This window comes from Aythya ferina (assembly GCF_964211825.1).
Source record: "Aythya ferina genome assembly, chromosome: 14".
NCBI lineage: Eukaryota > Metazoa > Chordata > Aves > Anseriformes > Anatidae > Aythya > Aythya ferina.
The window spans coordinates 9,050,028-9,071,043 of NC_140312.1; the positions used below are offsets into that span (position 1 = coordinate 9,050,028).

General features: G+C 48.0%; 1 protein-coding gene across 4 annotated transcripts in view; it reads left to right on the top strand.

The window, feature by feature from the left end:
• NSD1 (nuclear receptor binding SET domain protein 1) overlaps positions 1-21,016 on the top strand; it is a 60,925-nt gene that overhangs the window by 24,228 nt on the left and 15,681 nt on the right. For all 4 annotated transcript variants that reach the window (XM_084536119.1, XM_084536118.1, XM_084536120.1 and 1 more), the window contains exons 6-20: positions 2,685-2,806; positions 2,954-3,245; positions 4,537-4,646; positions 5,708-5,777; positions 6,569-6,687; positions 10,756-10,899; positions 11,381-11,504; positions 12,000-12,200; positions 13,547-13,726; positions 14,095-14,251; positions 14,538-14,743; positions 15,318-15,430; positions 18,115-18,384; positions 19,685-19,801; positions 20,443-20,584. In XM_084536119.1, coding sequence (XP_084392245.1) covers positions 2,685-2,806; positions 2,954-3,245; positions 4,537-4,646; positions 5,708-5,777; positions 6,569-6,687; positions 10,756-10,899; positions 11,381-11,504; positions 12,000-12,200; positions 13,547-13,726; positions 14,095-14,251; positions 14,538-14,743; positions 15,318-15,430; positions 18,115-18,384; positions 19,685-19,801; positions 20,443-20,584 — 2,367 coding nt within the window. The remainder of the gene's footprint in view (positions 1-2,684; positions 2,807-2,953; positions 3,246-4,536; positions 4,647-5,707; positions 5,778-6,568; positions 6,688-10,755; positions 10,900-11,380; positions 11,505-11,999; positions 12,201-13,546; positions 13,727-14,094; positions 14,252-14,537; positions 14,744-15,317; positions 15,431-18,114; positions 18,385-19,684; positions 19,802-20,442; positions 20,585-21,016) is intronic.

Here is a 21,016-nt window from a genome sequence, read left to right on the forward strand (position 1 = left end):
AATGAATCGGGGAACTGCACAGATTTCCTAATTCACAACATTTGTGGGGCTGCCTGAGGGATAAAAATAAAAGGGAGACGATAGGATGGGAAAGTTGCCAGGGAGTCTGGGAGGAGGTGGGTCTGGAATATGGCATGTGGAAGTAAGGCAGCTTCGTCCAAAGGGAGGTCAGCTCAGAAGAAGGATGCTTCAGGGCACCACAGCCCTGCCTCTCCCACAGGGATCTGGGCAAATTTCTTATGAATAGCTAAGGTTGGAGTGGGAAAAAGAAAGAGGGGCCCATAGGGTGTGCTGCACTGGGTAAAAGTTGTGTTTTGAAACCACAGCAAGCTGAAGCGCTCACTGCCTGCTCTGGCTGTGTGTTTTTGAGGACTGAAATCCTCCCAGAGGAAGCGGAGAGCTGAGCTTTGTGCTGGGATGGGGCTGTGTGGAGAGGCCAGGCCGCAGCCTGAAGTGAGCTCCTGCTTTATGCAAAGACACCACTGGATTCTCTTGGCTTCCTGATGGTTTTGTCATTGAAGCATCCCAGCACCTTGCTAAGCAAGGTGAAGGTGCAAGTCTGCAGAAAGAGATAGAGAGGAGCTGACACGAGGCAGCAGTGCTGGGAGAACCTGCCCCGTGGGGCAGGCCTGGGGGAGGAGGCCAGAGAGCAGCGCGGGGACAGCGTGTAGGCCTGGGTTTGCTTGCAGAAGTGGCAGATCAGCAGCTGTAGTGTAATCTGGTTCCTCTGCCCTCGGTAGCACACCAGCCTCGAAGCACACCTGAAGTTTTCCTCCAGAAATGTGCTGTAAGGAGGCGCCGGAGCCTCTGTGCGTGAGGAGCTGTCTGGGCTGCTGTGGTGTCCCCAGTGCGGGACGGGCAGGGAGTGGGTGAGTGCTGGAAAAGGTCCGTCAGTGGAAACTGGTCCTGCTTTGTGTTGGAGCAGGCCAGTTATACAGAAAGCAGAGAGAACGGTGCTGGAGGTTAGAGCTGCCACTTAGAGAAGAGAACGGGCTTCCTCTCGTTGCCAGTGCTTTGAGACGATGTGACTAATCCTCCTCCGCAGGCAGACATGTAAGGGGCCACAAAAGATTGCATTCACCACCGTGTAATTTCCACTCAGCTCAAACTATACAAGTCCTCATCGTAGCCAAGTGGCAACATCCGGCATCTTTCTGCTGCAAAACTTGTAGTGAGTGGGGTGTCGAGTGAGGAGGGCAAAAATGGTGAGCAAGTAAGGCAGAAATGATGGATGATTGGAAGCGTTTGTGACTGAAAATATACAAATAATATCTCTTTAAAGAATGTCATTTGCCATTGCCAATCAGACTGCATTTAGGATTCTTGTACAGGGTTCACTTCAGGGGGAAAAACGTGCAGTGAAGCCACCCACCCTTCTTGGTACAACGCTGCGTGCCCTGCTGGGTGGCTGTGAGGCTCAGGAGTCACCTGGTGAAGGTGCTCAGCCTGGAGCTGGGTATGTGCTGCAATGTGGGTCTCACTTAGACACCTGTGCAGAGGGTTAATAGCAGCTGAGAATAGTTGTGTTTGGGGAAAAAAAAAAAAAAAGTTCCTTTCTTCTCTTTTGGCCAAGTTTGACACTTCTGTGCTTGTTTAACCACAAAGCCCCAGTGAAGTGTAGCAGTCTCGTCCAACATCCCTTGTTGCACTGGAATGCTTTTCCGTGAAACGTGTCTGGACAAAGAAGAAAAACCCACCTTCCAGCCGGGAAGAGGAGTAAAGAACAGCATGTTTAGTGTTTGTTCATAAGCTCCCAGGAGACCACAAACGTTCCTGTGACTAGAACTGCTGTGATGATAACTCCAGAAACTAGTGAAGGGGAAAGTCCGAGGTATTTGAGAAAGTGAGAAAGTGACAGAAACTTGCACCGTCTTGCTTGTGCAGCTTGCTGAGTAGAGATTGCTGAGTACGATGGTATCGGAGCTCTCCTCCTGAGCTTTCTGTGAGCTGGGTGTTGTGAGAGTGAGCAGTGAGGTTGGTACCGGGGAAATCCCGACTGCCAGGCTTTTCCCTTGTGACACTGTTGTGCAAGTGTAAAGAAAAAGGCATCCGAGCCTTTGAGCAGCTCGCAGTCTCTGGGGAGGATGGGTTGCTCCCTCGTCATCCTGGTCTCGGTGTTGAACGTATTGTGGGGAGGCAAAGGGAATAAACAGGCTGGCAGAGGCAGCTGGGGAATGCAGGGCTCTTGAAACCTATGAGAAGATGGGCTGGGGAGGAGGCGAAGGGAAGGAGTCAGGCTGGTGGCTGAGCGGTGTAAGGGAAAGCAGAGCTTTCCTGTGTCCCTGCGCTTAAACCCGAGGGAGTTTGGTTAACAGGAAAAGTAGAGAGAATCTGAGCTTCTAACAGGTGTTAGGTTTCGTAAGAGTACTGCGTGAAGGATAAATGTCGTTTGTTTAAGATGTTGGATGAAATTCCTAGGAGCCTCTCAGTCAGATAGCTAATGTTTAATTTCTCACCTGAAGTGCTTGAAGGCCTTAAAAATCTCACTCGTTATGTCAGGCTTCTGGAAACGCGAAGCTCCAAATGATAAGGCAGTATCAAAGAGAAAGAAGTACTGGGGCTCTTCCACATGGAGCCTGCAGAAGAGAAAAGGCAGGAGCAGCTATTGCCTGCAGATCTTGAGGAGACTTTGTCTTGTGATCTTCTCAGAAACACAGTCTTGAAGCTGCTTTCCTTTTTCTTAGTACATTCAGAGAGGAAACGCCTTAGAAAGCCAAGTAAACGGCTTCTGGAATATGCAGAAGAATATGATCACTTATTTGCACCCAAGAAAAAGTCAAAGAAAGTCCAGGAGCAGTTGCAAAAGGTAGGTTAAGGCAAATGTGCTCTTCGTGTCTCGTGCTTTTGGGCTCCAGTTCACGTGCTTTTGCTGTGTTCTTGCTTGCTGAGCGTCCTTGCTGTCTACAAGGCTGTGCAGGGCAAATGTTTTCACCACCGTGTTTCGCTACGCTAGGTGAATTCTGTGGCGAGGTCTGAATTTGAAGGAGGTCTTCCTGCACAGTGCAGTCCTGACAGAGACACCCAGCGGGGGCCGAGCCCTTTGATTTCAACTCCATCTTCAACCAAAGAGTCCCCTCCCATTCTTGAAGCAGAGTGCTCCTTCTCAGAACTAGGATCCCATTCCACTGATCCCACTCACCAACTTCTAGAAGGACCTTCTGATTTTCCAGAGCTCGTGCTATCTTCCTCAGATGTTTCTGAAGTTTCTGCTTCTCCAGATGCAGAGGAGAGATTCCTGAAATCGGGTAAGTGGGAGGTTGTGTGATTCTGCTCCCGTAAGTGAATGTGTCACAAGTTCAGTGGAAATGTTGCTTCAGTCCAAGTTGAAAGGTTAGTAACTGCTGATCTGTTTGGTTATTGGTTTGTTTATTGTGCTTTGATTCATTCAGAGACTACTACTGGTGCTGGGAAGGGAGAGGGCAGGTGAAGTGTGCTACACAGCGAGGTGCCTGATTATCTTCTGCTTTTACTGTTCTGTATAAAAATGTGACCAGGGTCAAGGCCCTGGTGTTCTGGCTTTGTAAACATGTAGAGAATGCTGTTTCTGTTGGTGTGTATATTTTCCTATAGTGTTTTGTTTATAGAAACAGTAAATGGTGTGTATATACACAAAATAAATATAAACGTGTATCATAATAAACCAAGTGTGTAGAGAGAGGTATAGTCACTGAGAGGTCAGTTAGCCTGGTATTTCTGGGACCAGGGTGCTGTGGGTGTCAGATGGAAATGGAAAGATGGCAATGATTAAAGGAAGGAAAACTGGGAACGTGCACCTGAGGCTGGATGTGCAGGAGAACAGCACACAGCGGAGCCAACATCCAGCATGCAGGGGTTGCATTTCTCTTCCCACTTGTGAGAAAGCTCGCGTCTTGCTAAGCACACAGCGCCCAAGCTGTGGGCAGAGGCTTGCCTTGAACGATGACGTGTTGTCCTCCGTTAGGTGTCTGATGTCTCTGGTATCTGTGCAGAGGCGTGTGCCGTAGGAAGGACATAGCCACGGCTGATGAAAGAAGCAGATGAACAGGGTAGGGTGGGTAGCAGGCCGTTTCTCTGGAGTGTCTTGCACTCATAGCATCACAATTTCCTGGTCATTGTAAGTTTTTACTGTTGCCCACGTCTAGCAACTTGTTGTTCCCAAGGGCCAGCAAAAAGCCTAGCAAGAAGCCAAGGCAGCTTTCAGCTACTTTGCTTGAGTCGTCTCTTAACAGGTGGTTTTAACTGGGAGCACGTCCTTTAGCCTGTTTACTGTATGCAGCAAGAGCACTGGTGAGAGTGGTGTGGGAGGAAGCGCGGCTGGATCTGTCAGTGGGTAGGATTGGATTCTTCTGGAATCATCTTCTGGAAAGAGGTCCAAATGGAGGTCCGTTTTTATGTAAAGTATGCAGGTAATTGGCATTCTTGCACAAGGAGCTTGTGATACAAAAGATGAGGTGAATTGGATTGGTTTGAACTGTTGGCTGGTATTTGCTTAATGGTCGTAGTGTGACTGAAATTAAGAAAATTTGCATTTATCTAACGAGAAGGACTTTATTGCAGGAAACTTTGAGAGCAAACGTCAAAGGAAGCCCACTAAAAAGCTCTTGGAATCCAATGATTTGGACACTGCCTTTATGCCAAAGAAGGAGGAGTGGACTCCCCCAAAGAAGGTATTTTTCCTTCCAGTGCTTTTGAAAGTCTGATAGAAAATGAGCCCAGACACCAGAGCCCACTGAATGAGAGGCAGGCACAGTGCAATGGGCTGTGGTTTTTGTTGGCTGGGGCCCAGGAGTGAGGGTCCACCCTTCCCAAAGGTGCTGGTTGCTGTGTTATGATGAAGAAATCTGCTAAATACAGAGGTGTTCCCCACCCCTCCCCACTTGTAATGAGGACTGGGGAATTTTTGGCTGTAAAGTCTCCGCTCTCCATTGATTCCTATGGAAAAATGAGTCATCTGGATACTGGTTGGGAAGGTGTGAACAGAAATGTTCTGGGCAGAGCTTTTCTGTCACAGGGAATCCCTGTTATGTTACGGTGTAACTCGAGCTTGGACCAAGGCTTTCTCCTTTTCTGTCAGATTTCCTCTGAATAGTATTTCCTTTGTTACACTCCCAACTGGGCTGGCACATGGTAAGTAAGTGCAGAACTTGTAGCTGGATGGAGGTTTGAGTTGTATCACATATGGGATGCAGTGCTTGATGCAGTTGAGCAGAAAATAGCATTTTCTTTTAAAAATACTCAATATTCAGTAGCATCATTTGGAGGAAAAAAAAAAAGACCAGAGTTATGTCAGGCATTGCACATGCACAAGACCCATCATTGTTTCTCAGGTGAATTAATAAGTGTTGTTGTTTTTCCTGTTCTCTCTGTGGCACAGTCAGCATGGTTGCAGTAACGCAGAAGCCAGCGTGTAATTCAGTCTTAGGCTCCATAACAAATGTGAAACCAGGAGTGTATTCCCAGCAGCTTATGGGGTGTTAGCAGCCTTTTTGGGAGAGCTCAGGAAAGAGCGGGGGATGCTGGTGAACATGAGGCTCATCGGTCTCTGTGCAAGGAGGAATGCCTTTTCTATGTGGGATCTATCAGACACAAACCAAGTGTCATCTTGTAATGCTGATAATCATTGATGAATTCATGATCTGAAATGAGAATTATTGCAGTCCCTTGTAAAAGGCTGAGGAATGTGCATCTCTGATTTACCTCTGCTGAATTGTCTCTTGTGTATTTGTAGGGCACTGGTCCTTCGGAGAGCGACAGCTCTGAACTGTACTCGCCAGCCCACTTCTCGGACCTGGGAGAAGGTAAGTGAAGACAGGGCAGCAGGGGTAGACTGATGCCATGTGGATCAGTGCCCGTGGCTTTAGAGAGAGCTGTGTGTGTAGGGGCTTACGTGTCTTAGGAAGGCTCTTAGGAAGTACTGCTGAGGCAGTGGCGGAAGAAACAGGTACAGCAATTGCTTGTGAAAGGTGTCATTATATCTTTGACTTCCTTAGGGAAAGTGGAGGTGTTAGCTTCATATTTCCACTGGAAGATATTAAATTTTCATTCTTAGTTTGAGTGGTTGAAGGAAACTCATCACCACAGGTGCTGTGCCACTGCACATTTTGCCTGATGGCGTGCTGTGCCCAGGCTCAACAGTGGTGTTCCATGGAGGATTGTGCAGTTGCACTGTGTTCCCTCCCCCATGGGCCTTTATATTAATCACATTGGTGTCAACATGAGATTTCTGTTTCATGGTGGTGGGAGGAGATAATTATCAGCATTTCAATAGCAATGATGGCTTTGTGTTGGTAGCACTTCCTTTTTGTCTGGGGGGCTGTCTCAGGATAAGTCAGTAAGGATATTCCTCAGCTCAGCAAAAGAATTCAGACTGAAATCAGGGTGAGTCAGTGTTGTCCAGGTCCTCTGATGGCTGCAGGACAAAGGACAGACTGCCTTGGAGGCAGGCTTGCATCGCCCCAGGCCACGTGCCTTCCAAAACAATGGCAACCAGCCTGAAGCAGTCAGAGTGTAGAAGCTGATGGTGGGCCTGCAGAAAGCAGGTAGATTGTGATTTTTGCATTTTTCTTGAATGGTCTTTGTCACACCCCAGCTCCTGAAAAGGTCTTGGAGAAGCAACGGAAGCGGAAGAGACAGCGCCATCCCTCTGTTGCAATGCATTCCAAGAAGGAGAAAAACGGGGAAGGGCTGGGGGAGACCCCACATTCTGAGGTACTCTTGGGTTTTCCTACACTCTCTCATCCCTGTAACCTCTCTGCTACTTCTCAGGGTGCTGTGCAGAGCCTAGGCCAAGTAGCCTTTGGCTGGCTGAATGAGATCGGTGTGTCAGATGGGACTTCGTGCCCCTGATGCAGTTGCATGAGCTGGGGTTGAAGCTGAAGGTATCACCTTGATTAAGTAACTATTTTGTGATGGCTGCTTAAATTGGGCTCGATTTTTAAGCTGCTATTCAGCTAATTCTCCAGGAGAGAGTCTGTTCTGATCTGACAGGACCAGGGTTAGCCTGGCATCTTGCTTTGCACCTCAGAAGACCTAATTGCTGTAAAAGGTCTTGTCTTCTGGTGTGGGTATCTTGCCGTTTTACACACCAGTATGAAACACAAGCACTGGATTGTGGACTTCAACCCCTTCTTGCACTTGCCCTGCTTGCTAGGGTGAGCTAAGAGCTGCATCGGAGGGCTTGGGGGGGGGACGGGACGGGGGACTGTCTGTGTCTGCTCGTAGGAGCCTCTGATTACATTCTGCCATCCAGCAGAAAGGGATAATTGGGGCAACTCCCTTCTACTGCATCCTAGCAGAGCTGGCATACAAATATCTCTGACAAGCACGTTTTGCCTTTTAGGAGTGAGCCAGGTATCACCAAGTGTAGGGGAAGCAAGACTTTTCCTGAGAGAGGCGGGACACCTCCGGGCCTCTCTCAGCATCGCCTCTCACTTCCAGTGGCCCAGGTTCAGCAGCAGGCTGTTCTGTCAGGATAGTCAGTATGTATTTCAGGAGCCAATTATAGACATATATTGTTATATTTGTTGTTGTTATACAGCTTCCAGCAGAGCACAAACGTCACACCAGTTGTCTGAGCAGTGCCAGCTACCCTGCTGTCTGCTGCTACTGCTGTTTGAAAAGCATTTCTGACGGGGGTGATAAAGTTTGGGGTAATACCTCAGGGCCCTGCAAGCCTTCCCGTGCTGCTTGAAGAGCACTGGTCACTTGTTTCTGAAGTGTGCTCACCTGGAATCATGTTTCAAAGAAGCCTGTACAAATATCTTTGCCAATGCTGGGGGGTAGTTAACACTGTCTGCTGTTAGGCACCCTGTAAGAGGCCGGCTCGGTTCAGAGCCAGCAAATTCTCTGCACACCTTTTGTAGCGAAGAAGTGAGGGGGCAGTTCAGAGCAGCAGGGTAGCCAGGCCACGGCTCTGAATGCCACGCTCACTGCAGAGAAGTCCAGGGAGTCTTAACTGCCTCCAGCCTTAGACATACATCTGCGTTGGGTACCTGAAGTCATGTAACACCAACACTCGGCACCTTTTCCCAGCATCCATTTTCATGATTGTGTCTCTGGAGCCAGTGTGGGGAGTGTTCACCCCTTGGCTTAGGAGAGTGCATAGGTGAGTATTGGGGTGCTGTGGAGATGCAATTACACTTCCACTTGGAATTCAGACCACACTGGTCCCTAAGTGACCGTCCACACACCTGGCAAGGAACCTCACTTTCTCCTGAATGCTGCTAGAAGAAATACGTGTTCTGATGGTGCAGCACCCTGAAGCCTTGGATCCAGCTGCTTTCAGAGGGCAGAGGAAAGTCTGCCTACATGGGCTGAACTGGGCAGTTTTCTCTGCCCTTGCCTGTCTGTGGAGCCAGGAATGCAAGTTGGCAACATCAGGGCAGCAAGAGCCTAAGAGAACAGATGGAAAATACTGTGGAAGTGGTGGTCAAGGTTGTGTGTCAAGGTCAGGCTGTGCCAAAGAACAGGCCAGGCTTTTATGCCAGATACGACAGCAGAAATAGCTCTGGAAGAAGACCCAAGATGAGACCTGCCCTCTGTAGGAGGTATGTAGCTTCACAGTGCTCACATTGGGTAGGGGAAAGAGTGGGAACAGTGTGACAGGTTCTTCTGAGTGATGGATGGTGATCTCCCTTCTCCCTGTTCGCAGAGCACAAATACCTGGCCTTGCCCATCCTGCCCAGTTCTGACATCCCATTCCTTGTGTGTTTCTGGGAGGACTGATTAAAAAATAAGGCTAAGGTCCCTGACATGTTAAATGTACGGGTTGGCCAGGTATTTGTGGAACTAAATAGGATGGCTTGAGGCTGAAAAGATGAGGGTTGTAGCATGCTCTGCCACACTGGGCTGTCTGGGGCCAGTTGTTAAGATCCTTGCAAATAGCAAATATTTTCAGCTCTGAGGGTTGCTGGTTCATGTTATGTAACTCGAGGTGCCTTTCAGTCTGTCATTCCATTGACACGTGAAACATGGCCTGGGTTCATAACAAGCAGTCCTGGCAGCCATGGTAGAAAGCAGCCAGAAGGACGGACCAGTTCTGAATCCCTCATACCTCTGGCTGTGGCAAATCTGGATGTCTCCCCTGCCTCCTTCCAAAACCACCTAGAAACTAGTGGGAAGCTAGTGCCATTACCCACAGGAGGGATGGTGGTCGTTAGCCAATTTCCTGTCCCTCTGGAAGGGTCCTCAGTGAGCACAAGAGAGGCCAAACTTACTTTGTGTCTGCAGCACTGACCCCAGCACAAACAGAAGCTGTAGCTGAAGCTGTTTACCCACAGGAGTAGCTGATTAACCCTGCTCTTGTTCTTCCTTACAGTGACCCCTGCAACCCTGAGGTCACTGCTGAGCTGAGCAGAAGAGGGAGCACCTATGTAGGAATTAGGAGGACCTGAGCTGTAACCAGTCCCTGGGATGCTGGTCCCTGGTGCTGCTCCTGGAGCATTCCAGGAGCCAAATCAAGTGGCTGAGCCAACGGGCTGTCTTGTGGCAGACTGCGCCCTTCCTAGCAGAAATTCCTAGCAGGAGCAGAAGTACCTAGGTAGCACTTCAGATGCCATTGTGTGTAGAGGCAAAGGCAGCTGTTGTGTTGTTAGCAAGTGGTTTTACCAGAGCTGTAGACCTTTTTCTTCCCCTTCCACCTGCCAGGGCTAGGATGGCAGCAAGTGACGTGCTCCTTCACAGAATTCCTGAGGGCTGCATCACTGCCAGCCTTCCGGCATGTCTGTAACGATGGTGTGTAAGGTGTACGCTGGACGTGTGATTGGCACTAGTTTGTAGCTGGGAGTTTTCTTGTTTTGTGCTCAATAAAGCGAACTTACACCACTCATGTTTGTATTGTGTGCTTTAATACGCTGTCAGTGCATCGTTGGTCCATGTGGTTTGAAAAGGTTCCCAAGTGAAAACATGCTGATGGATTCAAGGACTGAAAAATCAAGCAAAGGAAGCATCACTACCTGACAAGAATACCAGCTCCATGTTCTTCCATCTTAAGGACATAAAGCTTCCCCAGCGTTTGTTTTGCCCAGACTAATAACGTGCTCGGAGTGTTCAGTTGAGCCTGCAAGCTTTAGTGGCACCACAGCTCAGATGAGGATGGTATTCTCATGGACAGAAAGTGGTGCAAAGCTCCCTCTCGTCATTAGTTGTCCACCTGGCATTGAGCAGGCTCCAGGGGATGAGTGGTGGTTGCTGCTCTTGCTAGGAGTTGGAGTTCCTAACAAGGTCTTTGAAGTGCAGGGTTTTTTTTCAGGGCATGCAGTAAACACGGCTTTTTGACCCAAGGAGGATCTTGGATCAAAAAGCCGCTGTAGCTATGCACTGAGATCACTCAGCTGTCTCCAGTGAGCTGGGATTTAAAAACAAACAAAAGAAAATTTCACTCTTTTATTTGCATTTCTAGTACAAGCAGACATCAGCACACAGGATGCTTCTCTGGTATTGGTGGGCACGATTTTCAGACTGCAGACCTGCCTGATATGTTTCAATGAATACTGTTCTTCCCCAGCTGTGAATTTCTTTCCTCAAAGAGGGTTATGCACAGAAAAATAGTTTTGTTCATTGTGTATTTTAAATGATCTAACAAACTAAAGAGCTTTTCCTTTCCTTCATTGTAAGTCTTTTGGTAGAACCATGTGGGGGGCGTTCTCTCCAGGGTGGGTAGCACTGACTGCCAAACTTGTATGTGCTCGATGGCTGAATGTGTAGTTTGCAAGGCAGTGTCCTGTCTTGCAAGGCTGTGTAGGGTACACGGCCCTAATTTTGAATTTCTTTTTAAAGGGGGAGACATCGGGTCATGGGACTGCTACAAGCCCTAAAGAGGGAAATGAAGAGGGGTCTGAGAATGACCATGGAGTGCCTTCATCCAAAAAGATACAGGGGGAGCGTGGAGGAGGAGCAGCTCTCAAGGAGAATGTGTGCCAGGTAGTGTCCTTGAGGAGACCTCTTTGAAACTTCAGTACTCCCAGGGATTTTCCATGTGAGTGCTGACATGCCCTCGTGCCCCCAGCTAAGTCCGGGTGGCCTCAAGGTGCACGCTACTGAAATAACCAGCTTCTTGTGCTCTTTGAGGGGCTGTGTGGTTCTGAGGGCTTTGACAGCCCTTTAACCAGTAGCGTTCTGAATCGAGCCTTTCCTGTGTGATTGCCTCATCCTGAAGTTTAAGGACATTGGGGAGATGTGACCGACTTACAATTCCTTTTAGCTGATGCGTTGTAGCAGGGACGGGACAGAAAATGGCAGTGGTGATGCACAAACCACCTGAACTTACTGACACAAGGCAAACTAACCTTTTTTCTGCAGGAATCTCTGCTGGCAGCTGCGCTCAGCATGCAGAGCATTGCTGTCCAGGATGAGTTGGGGAAGGGATTGCTCAGAGCTCACAGTGTGCTTCCTTCCCCTGCAGATCTGCGAGAAGCCAGGGGAATTGCTGCTGTGTGAGGCGCAGTGCTGTGGTGCTTTCCACCTGCAGTGCCTTGGGCTCTCCGAGATGCCAACAGGCAAATTCATCTGCAACGAGTGTTCCACAGGTACAGCAGCTTCCCTGAGCACAGAAGGGCAGAGTGTTTCCTGCCTGCCTACCTGGGGCTTCCTTTGCTGAAGCTCTATGCCAGCAGCAGGGCCACTAACTGCCTGTCAGTCCTTTGGTGACTGGTTTGATTATCCTTTCCTAATCAATCTTACTGTTGATTCAGGCACGTGGGGTGGGGATGAGAAAGTGAAATTCTTATCTGGTGGAGAAGGGTGGCAAGGTAGATTCATCCAAAGGAGGCCGAGTATGGCTCTTGATTTGTTTTTCTTTTTTTCCCCAGCCTGCAATCACAGCTATGGTCATTTTTTATTTTTTTTTTGTCTGGACTTACGTTGCAGCTGTCGGCAAAAGCCTGCTGCAGACTTGTGCTCTGCGGTGTGTACAGCAGCAGGCTGGGAAGTCGTGCTGTGCTGCCACGCAGCCTGGCAGAAGCGACAGGTTTTCGTGTAGCCTTTCTGTATGACTGGTGTTCCGTCTGCTGCTCTTTCTCCAGGAGTCCATACCTGCTTTGTGTGCAAGAGCTGCGGGGAAGATGTGAAACGGTGCTTGCTGCCGCTCTGTGGGAAGTATTACCATGAAGAATGCATACAGAAATACCCGCCCACAGTCATGCAGAACAAGGGTTTCCGATGCTCTCTGCACATATGCATGACTTGTCATGCTGCTAACCCAGCAAACATCTCTGCGTCTAAAGGTACTGAAATCTTCCGGTGTGGTCCCGGGGAGGCAGGCAGAAGCCTTTTCTTTGTTTTCCTGGTCCACTAGTTCTCGGTGCTGTTTTCCTGTCCTCACCACAGTGCTTGCTGTAGCGTTTGCTTCTCTCGGGGGAGCTGAAGGGGTGGTGTCCGTGCGCGAGGTCGCTGCTCATCAGCACTCCTGATGGCCAGGCGCAGCAACTGAAATGTTCATGTCTGTCCAGACGCTTGGATGTCTGCACGTCTGGCAATATCACATTCTTCTCTGGATTTTTGAAGCCTCTGGAGCTGTGTGGACACTCTTGTCTTTCTTCTTTGTACTTCTCAGTATGCCAGGGCTGCAGACAGTGCATCCTTAGCAGTGGCCATTGAGGCAAGGGCATTAGAGAGCAGCACAGTAAAAATTGTGATACTGTTTTTTCTTTTTTCTTTTTTTTTTTCTTTAAAATGCAAGCTAATTTTTGTAGTGACACTCTTCACTTAAGCTTCTCAGGCAAATATTTGAGCTGTTTGCTCAATACCTTGACCTTTATCTCACATGATTAGACTTAAAACTTTAATGTGAGTGCCTTATATGTTTGCTTCTAAAACTGCCTGTCTTTAAATCTTTGGTATCTTAAGATGAGTGGCAATAATACCAGCTGTATTTTTGTCCTCAGGCTCTGTGTTACTCTTCTTTCCTTCCACATGTCAGTACTTGGTATGGAAGAAGCTATTAGGTAGCTCATCCCTTCCACACTGAATATTTGCCTTGTGTCCCTCTGGCTGTTGCTTTCCAGTGGTCAGATTTACCCCTTTCTTTCCAACTCTTCTCCTTGTTAAGTCTCCTTTGAGGAACCTAAAAGACGCTGAGAAATCTTGGATGAATTAGGCCTGCAGGCAATTTGAAGTTCTCTGTTTGGGACTTTCAGAGTAAAATCTGATAAAATGGAAGGGCAAGTGTTTTCAGAAGCTATGGGGATTGGTTTCATTACATTCAGTTAAGTACTTGGAACACCCACTCTGTAATTAGTGTCTGAGCTGATTTACTAATTATTTGTGTATGATAGGAAGCAGTCCTAGTCTGTGAACTCTTGAACTGTTTCTGCATATCATGCAGGAGGCTTTTCACCTCTAAATAATATGATTTTCTATTACATTATATACAAATACAGATCTATTTATATATATTTCATTTTACTCATTTTTGATGGTCTGTAGAAATTAAAAGCCGATCTCCATTTCCAAAAATCACCTATGGTTGCTTGTTTTGAGCTCAAATATCAATACAGGCTAATTTGGGGAGGAAATGAAAGCTCAGTTCCCTTTAGAGATTCACCATGTGTCTGCTACGTTCTGATGGCAGGCCGCCTGATGCGCTGCGTGCGGTGCCCGGTAGCGTACCACTCCAATGACTTCTGCCTCGCTGCTGGCTCCGTGGTCCTCGCCTCCAACAGCATCATCTGCCCCAACCACTTCACTGCACGGAGGGGCTGCCGCAACCATGAGCACGTCAACGTCAGCTGGTGCTTTGTCTGCTCGGAAGGTGAGACAGTGCCCACTGGGTGCCCTGCTGTCGAGTGGTGCCCTGACATAAATGACAAAAGAGCAACAAAAATGCTGTGGGAGGAGATCATTATAGCAGGCAGAAGCTTTGCCTGTGCAGAGGGTGCTGGTGAGAACTGCATAGAACAGGCTGCCTTCCTATGTAATCCAATTTAAGTCCAAATTCAGGCTAGGACTTTTTCAGGATCCTTAGAAGGGTTCTTTGTGCAGCACAGGCAGGGCGTGAGCTGTTGAAAAGGGTTTGCAGAAGAGCATCGTGCCCTTCTTCCAGCAGTTTCTGTCTAGAATTGTGTAGTCCAGGGCTTCTGCACAGTGACTTTGATAAATTCCTCCTCCTTTTCTTCGCAGGGGGCAGCCTTTTATGCTGCGAGTCGTGCCCGGCTGCGTTTCACCGTGAGTGTCTAAACATTGAGATGCCAGAGGGAAGCTGGTATTGTAACGATTGCAAGGCAGGCAAAAAGCCACACTACAAGGAAGTAGTCTGGGTGAAAGTTGGGCGCTACAGGTAGGTGAAGGTAGAACAGACTTGTCCCTATCCCCTCTTCATGCAGTAATCCTGGTGATTGAGGGGAAAAGCTGCTTGTCTCTGCAGGGTACAGTGCAGCAGTCTCTGACTTTTTTGCATGCATGTAGCAGCTGAAGTGCATGCCTTCTTCCTCTAGTAGCCTCTTCTCCCCCGAGCCTTGCTGGTAGCCTTGTTTTTTTTCCCGTGTCTCTATGAAGTGACATGCTTCTGAGGCCATGGGAGGTGGAGAAGTCAGAGGTTTTGGATGCCTTTCCCTCTGTTGTAGGTGGTGGCCAGCTGAGATTTGCCATCCCAGGACAATTCCTGTCAACATCCAGAAAATGAAACATGACATTGGCGAGTTCCCTGTGCTGTTCTTCGGCTCCAAGGATTACCTGTGGACCCACCAGGCTCGTGTGTTCCCATACATGGAAGGAGACGTCAGCAGCAAAGACAAGATGGGGAAGGGCGTGGATGGCATATACAAGAAAGGTAATTTGTCTTCATCCGGGGAGGTCTGTGTTCTGTTCCTCTTCGTTCCTGTTTGGAGAAGTGATCATCTTGTAACAAAGAAAAATACCATTTTAGAGCTAAAGCTGAATTAAATTTGCAGAATGAGCTGTATCTATCATTGTGTATGCCTAGAACTTTTGTGGGTCTCATCTCACAGAGAGGGCCCAAGGGTGTGTGGATTTTGAATGTTCTCTAGCTCTGATGTAGCTCCTCTTTCTGAGCAAGCTGTTGCTCTGTCAGCTTCCCTGTGTCTAGTCCAGTCGCTATCTGTGTATAAAAGTGCATTTGAGAGTTAGGAATTGAAGCTGCCTGACAGCTCTTCCCCAAAACACTCAAAGCTAGCTGACGGCTTGGATGCTGCTTCATCCACAGGCACTGTAACTCCTGTGACTGCCCTGCTGCATTGTCCTGTTCCCCCTGCAACCCTCTGCCTCTAAAAGTATCCTGCCAGGGAGTGTTGCCTGGGGAGCTGTGTGTGCTGGGTGGATGCTGGCAGCCCTCCTCTGTGTGAGCAGGGGGAATTGCTCATAACACACACTGTTATTTCACATAGCTCTTCACGAAGCTGCGGTAAGATTTGAAGAACTGAAGGCACAGAAGGAACTGAGACAGCTTCAGGAAGACAAAAAGAATGACAAGAAACCTCCTCCCTACAAACACATCAAGGTGAGGGCAAGTGAGGGGGGGCAGGTGCAGAAGAGAAGTCCCGAGCTGTCGGTACAGGTGATTTCCAGGTATACAGAAACATTTCTACTGTTTGGGCATCTGGCTACATTTGAAGGTTACTTTTGTCCCCTTGGCATCTTCAGCCATCCACAGAAACGATTCATGTATCTGCAGAGCTGTGTGCAAGCTGAACAGCAGTGATAGAGGTACTCTGCTTTACTGGAACAGATCTGGCCCTCTCCGTGCTGTTCTGTGGCAGCTGTGTGGTGTGAGAGCAGTGTCCCTTCCTTGGGGACTTAAAGGAGAGTGCTGGTACTATCCAGCACGCTCAAATTCTGCGTGGTACTGGTGGCAAGGCGGGCCTCCAAGGTGGTTTGGGATAGGAGATGGTCAGGGTACAGTGGAGCAGAGGGGAGGGTGGTAACCCGCAGTGGAGTGTGACAGTATCTTTGTTTCATCTCTGCTATTGTGGGGTGGTTTTTTTTTGGTGGTGGTGGTTTTGGTTCTTTTTGTTTTCTCTTTATCGGTTAAACGGAAACACTAGAACAGATATGTGCTGGAACATCATCCTTTTTACTGCGTTTTGGGGACATCCAGGTTTAGGGCTGTTTTTTGATGTAGAAGTTGAGCACCAATTTTTTCAAGGAATTCCTACGGGATAGAGGCAGTGTGAGAGGAGAGCTAGGGCCAGGCAGGTATATGTGATTGGGGCGTGGGCCAGAGTGATCCGAAACCTAGTGACTCAGGGACTGTGTTCCTCTTTTTCATTGCTTCCTTCTGCTACTTCCCTTTTTTATGTGGCAAACTACGAAAGCTTAATTGATTGCTGGTACTTCTTGTTTATAGCTAGACTTTTGAGGCAGGCAGGTATGTACTGCGTGAGTGTGCTGTGCAGTGTAAAGGACACAGCTGGATGCTGTGGCAGCAGCACGGGCCAGGCACCTCCAGTGAAGGAAATTAGTTTCTCATTCTGGGTATTTTTAAGCCTGTCTCTGACTGCAAAACAAAGGAATTTTGGAAAATGTCTTGAGCCTTTGAAATACACTTTTTATGGAACTAATAATGGTTACAGTCACTAGCCGTGGTAGATCTTTGGAGGTCTGTGTGCAAGCTGTTTGTTTCTGTGAAAGCAAAGGAGACACTTGGCCCGAGAATTCCAAAAACTTGCCAAGGCTTGAGGATGGAATGGACAAAGCTGGCTGTGTCTGCTTCTTTGCTTGACCTTCTAAGGAATTCAGCCCCTCAAGGTCTATCCCAAGGAGTGCTAGTGCAAGAGACTGCCCCCAAAATACAGTTGGGATCCTTCACCACACCAGGATTAGGACTGGCTAGTCCAAGAATTTTGCCCTGTTCTGGAGCTGGCTCCATACCAACAGAGCCTTGGTGATTAGGGCCATGCCTGCTGGCTGTGCGTGCATGCTGAGGGGCTGATCTTGCTCAGACACTTGTAGTTTAGAGCAGCAAATTGGTATTCTTCCGTCTTCCCTCTGGTGGACAGTCCTAATCTTGTGACTCTTTGTTGAAGTGGTGAGCTAACAGTTTAAGTAAGAGATGGGAAGCAGCAGAGGAGAACACAAAAGCGACAAGGTGAGAGATGGGAGGCAATACTAGGAGAAAGAGAGTGTAGGAGGAGGAGGGGGGACGCTGTTAAGAGATTAATCTGGGGGTTCTGCAAGGTTTGCTTTTAAAATTAGAGGGTAAGAGCTTGGCCTGCCTGTGGTAGGCTGCCAGTGCAGAAACTGCTGTGTGAGTGGGACTTGAGAAAGTGTGGGAGGGGGAGGGCCTGAATAGTTTTGCTAAACAATCTCCATATTCTGGGAGAGGAAAGGGACCTGATGGTGTTGCTCGCCTGGGCAAAGAACAGCAAGGAGCTTTTCTTCAGTGTGTCTCCAAAGTCCTGACTCTCTGTTGCCTGCCTTTCAGCGTTCGCTGCCTTTAACCAAAACCAAAGGACCCTGCTCGTGCCAAAGACAAGCCAGTCGCTTCTCCACCTGGTGCTGCACTCTGCTTCCTTCAGGAGCGGTTTTAGAGAGCTCCTTGGCTTAACTCTGAGCTCCTGTTTGGGCCTTCCAACCCCAACCCTTGTCTGTTTTTTCTTTGATTTACATCTGCAGGAAAGTTAGGGAGCTAACTGCTTGTGGCCTGGTGCGTAGGTAGAGCCACTGTACTCTGTCACGGGCATGCCAGCCTGGTTCTCCTAGTGACAGCTGAGAGCACAGAACAGCTTGAAGGTAACAGATTCAAAAAAAATAGGGCTATAAGAACAAAATACAGAGAAGGACCTGACACTCAGAGACTGGAGAAGGTGCTGCTACACCCAGAAAGTGTTTGGTGTCGGTCACTGGTATATTGTGTACCCAGCTAGAGCGCTGGGACATCTGGGCTGGATTTGGTGACAACGATGATGGGAGGGGGACATTTTGCAGCCTCTCCCCACTCTGGGGATGCAGAACACACACGGTACCAGGTGGTGCTAATGGGGGACCTGCATCCTCCTTAGCTCTTCCCTCTAAACGTTCACTTCTTGAAGTAGTGTGCACAGAAAAACAAACATATGTGCCTGTGTGTGTGTCCTACCCCTCGGTGCACTGCAGCCTGTCGGCTTGTGGGCAAAGGTTGAGCACAGAAGCGTGTGTTGTGATGGCCTGTTCTTAATTAGCTAACATCCTCCTTGTGCATTCAAGGTGAACCGGCCGGTGGGTAAGGTGCAGATCTTCACTGCAGACCTGTCGGAGATACCACGGTGCAACTGTAAGCCAACGGACGAAAACCCCTGCGGCCTGGACTCTGAATGCATCAATCGCATGTTGCTCTACGAGTGCCACCCCCTGGTCTGCCCCGCAGGGGAGCGTTGTCAGAACCAGTGCTTCTCCAAGCGGCAGTATCCCGAGGTACAAATTTTCCGCACGCTGGCACGAGGCTGGGGCTTGCAAGCCAAAACAGACATCAGAAAGGTACGTGCTCTGCTTCTGCGTGCAGCTTTCTCTTGCCACCTCTGTCTCACTCAGTGTCAGTTTTAATGGATTTGAAAAATGGTCTTCTGTAATTTGAAAGACTTTGTTGTTATAAAATGCTGTTCAGGAAAGAAATGGATTAATTTTTTACTATCCTACAAGCATGTTTTGGCTCAGCTAACTAAGAAAATGTTTCATGTTAATTTCCCACAGGATAAGAAAGATGATTGCATAATCTGTCAGTAAGGATGGTAGATGTTATGAATATACCAGAATGCTGACCTAAAAACTACTCAGAATTTTCGGATGGGGAACAGTGATTGCACCCATGCCCCCAGTTCTTGAATAGCGAGGCTCTTCTAGTATAAGTCTTGTATCACAAACTGAGACCAAATCTTGGCACTTACAAAAGAGTAATGTCTTAGAGATGGCTATAATTATTGCAGGGAGTAGTATCTGCAGGCAGTTGGAGTACTTGTATGCATATTTTAAATCCCGAGAGTAATTATTCTGTGTACACGCATCCATGCTGAATGAAGAAGGAAGAGCTTTCCAGCAAAGAGAACCCCAAAGCTAAGAAAGAGTGAAGTGACACAGAGGGCCATGGACAGCATAGTAGGAGAGGAATGTTTGAAAAAGGAGTAGAAGAGATAACAGGTGGTTGGGGAAGGCTTGATATCTGTGGGAAAAATGCAAGTCTATCCTGTTCAGGCTTTGCTGCCTGCTGTGATGTAGGTTAGAGGGTCTCTTTGCCATTTCATGCACCTTATATTTCACTTTTAACAGACGGTCTGGAAACAGCAAAGCTCAATTATTTAATGGAGGCACCTGTTGGCACCAATGGAGCAGAGCTGAGGTTCCCTGTAATGGGCTCTGTAGTACTTAGTGCAGGTGAACACCACAGATTTACTGCAGGAGCAGGTGCCCTGGGTGTTTCGTTCTGAGTGGTTGGTCCCCCAAAGGATGTTGTTCCAGCTGGAACGCAGTTACGCAGTGCCTTGAGCTTTGCAGAAAATAACTAAGCTTGTGATTTACTTCATGCTGTCCCTGAGTGTTAACTCTGTCTATGGTTGTTGCTTTATTTAATTTATTTCAAGTCACTTGTTTCTGTGTGTAAAATGGATTTGTAATGCAGGGCTCTTATTGAAACCATAGGTCAAACCGACTACAAAGCACAGAGGAAGATTATGGAAAAAAATTCCAGAAAGGAAACAGGAACTAAGTTTTAGCACAAAGATGGATGTCCCTCCATCTCAGAGGGAATTTGTCATATCTTATCAGCCTGTTTTCTCTGTGGCAGGGTGAATTTGTTAATGAGTATGTTGGGGAGCTAATTGATGAAGAGGAGTGCCGAGCCCGAATCCGCTATGCTCAGGAGCATGACATCACCAATTTCTACATGTTGACACTGGATAAGGTATGTGGAAGGAACTTCTCTTGTCAGAAGCCTAGCCAGAAGTAAAATGATTGCAAGGTAGGCATGATAGTACTCTTCTCCAGCAAGTAAAAAGGTGCTGAGAGACACTGATGAGCTGGTCTGCATTTCCACTTGTGGAAGTGAAGACTGAAAGATTGGCCATAGTGTGCCGTGGAGAAGTTTCAGATTGGATCTTAAGATCAGGAGCAAAGTATGAACCAGCTTCCTTGGTGTTTATTCAGCCCTGACATTACAGAGAGTGCTAACTTCCCAGCAAGCAGTGGTAGTGCTTTCATGGCTGTTCAGGAGGCTGTGCCCCTTATAAGATGATGATGATATTGGGCAGGAGTCTGTATCGCTGCATGTTCTGCCAGGTCTGATCAGAGACATCAGTGTGGAAACTGATCAGCCATCTGTTGATTGTCCAGGCAACAGAGCGACTGCCACCTGCACTTAACACTTGGTTAAAACCTGTTTGCATACTCAGGTGCTTTGCAAGATGTCCTGATGTCCAGAGACCAGATGTCTTGGGTGTTGCGCTTGTCACTACTGAAAAAGACTTCATTGGCACACTGGTACCTCTGCTGCAATGGCTTGAGTGGGCTGAGGCAGTTATTAAACGTGCTTTTTTGCAATTCCAGGATCGAATCATTGACGCTGGCCCAAAGGGCAATTACGCTCGGTTCATGAACCACTGCTGCCAGCCAAACTGTGAGACTCAGAAATGGTGTGTGAATGGTGATACTCGGGTTGGGCTCTTCGCAATTGTAAATATCAAAGCTGGTAAGGAACCCCATTCTGTCAGTACCTGCAGTTAAAAGCTTGGGAACCTTTCTGTAAGGAAAGGAGGGGAGAGGAGGGTGTGTAGCTCACTTGGGGAGATGCTTAATTTTTCTGTTTCCACACTTAATTTCTCTAATTTCACATCAGCTACAACATCAGCACTGGCATTGTGGAACATAAACATCCATGCTATAAATGGAGGTTCATAGATTTAATTTATAGGACCACGAAATGGAACTAAGCATCCTAAAGTATGGGACAGAATGCCCTTTTTGGCTGTAGGATATTGGAGGAGAGTGAGGTTACACATAATTCTCAATTCACACAAATCGATGTGGAGAAGAGTATTTGGTACCCTTCTGTAGTTGGGACAGTCATTTGTGTTGTTTTATTTCAAAAGTGCTTTTACTCCAGCAGTAGCAATAAGGCATT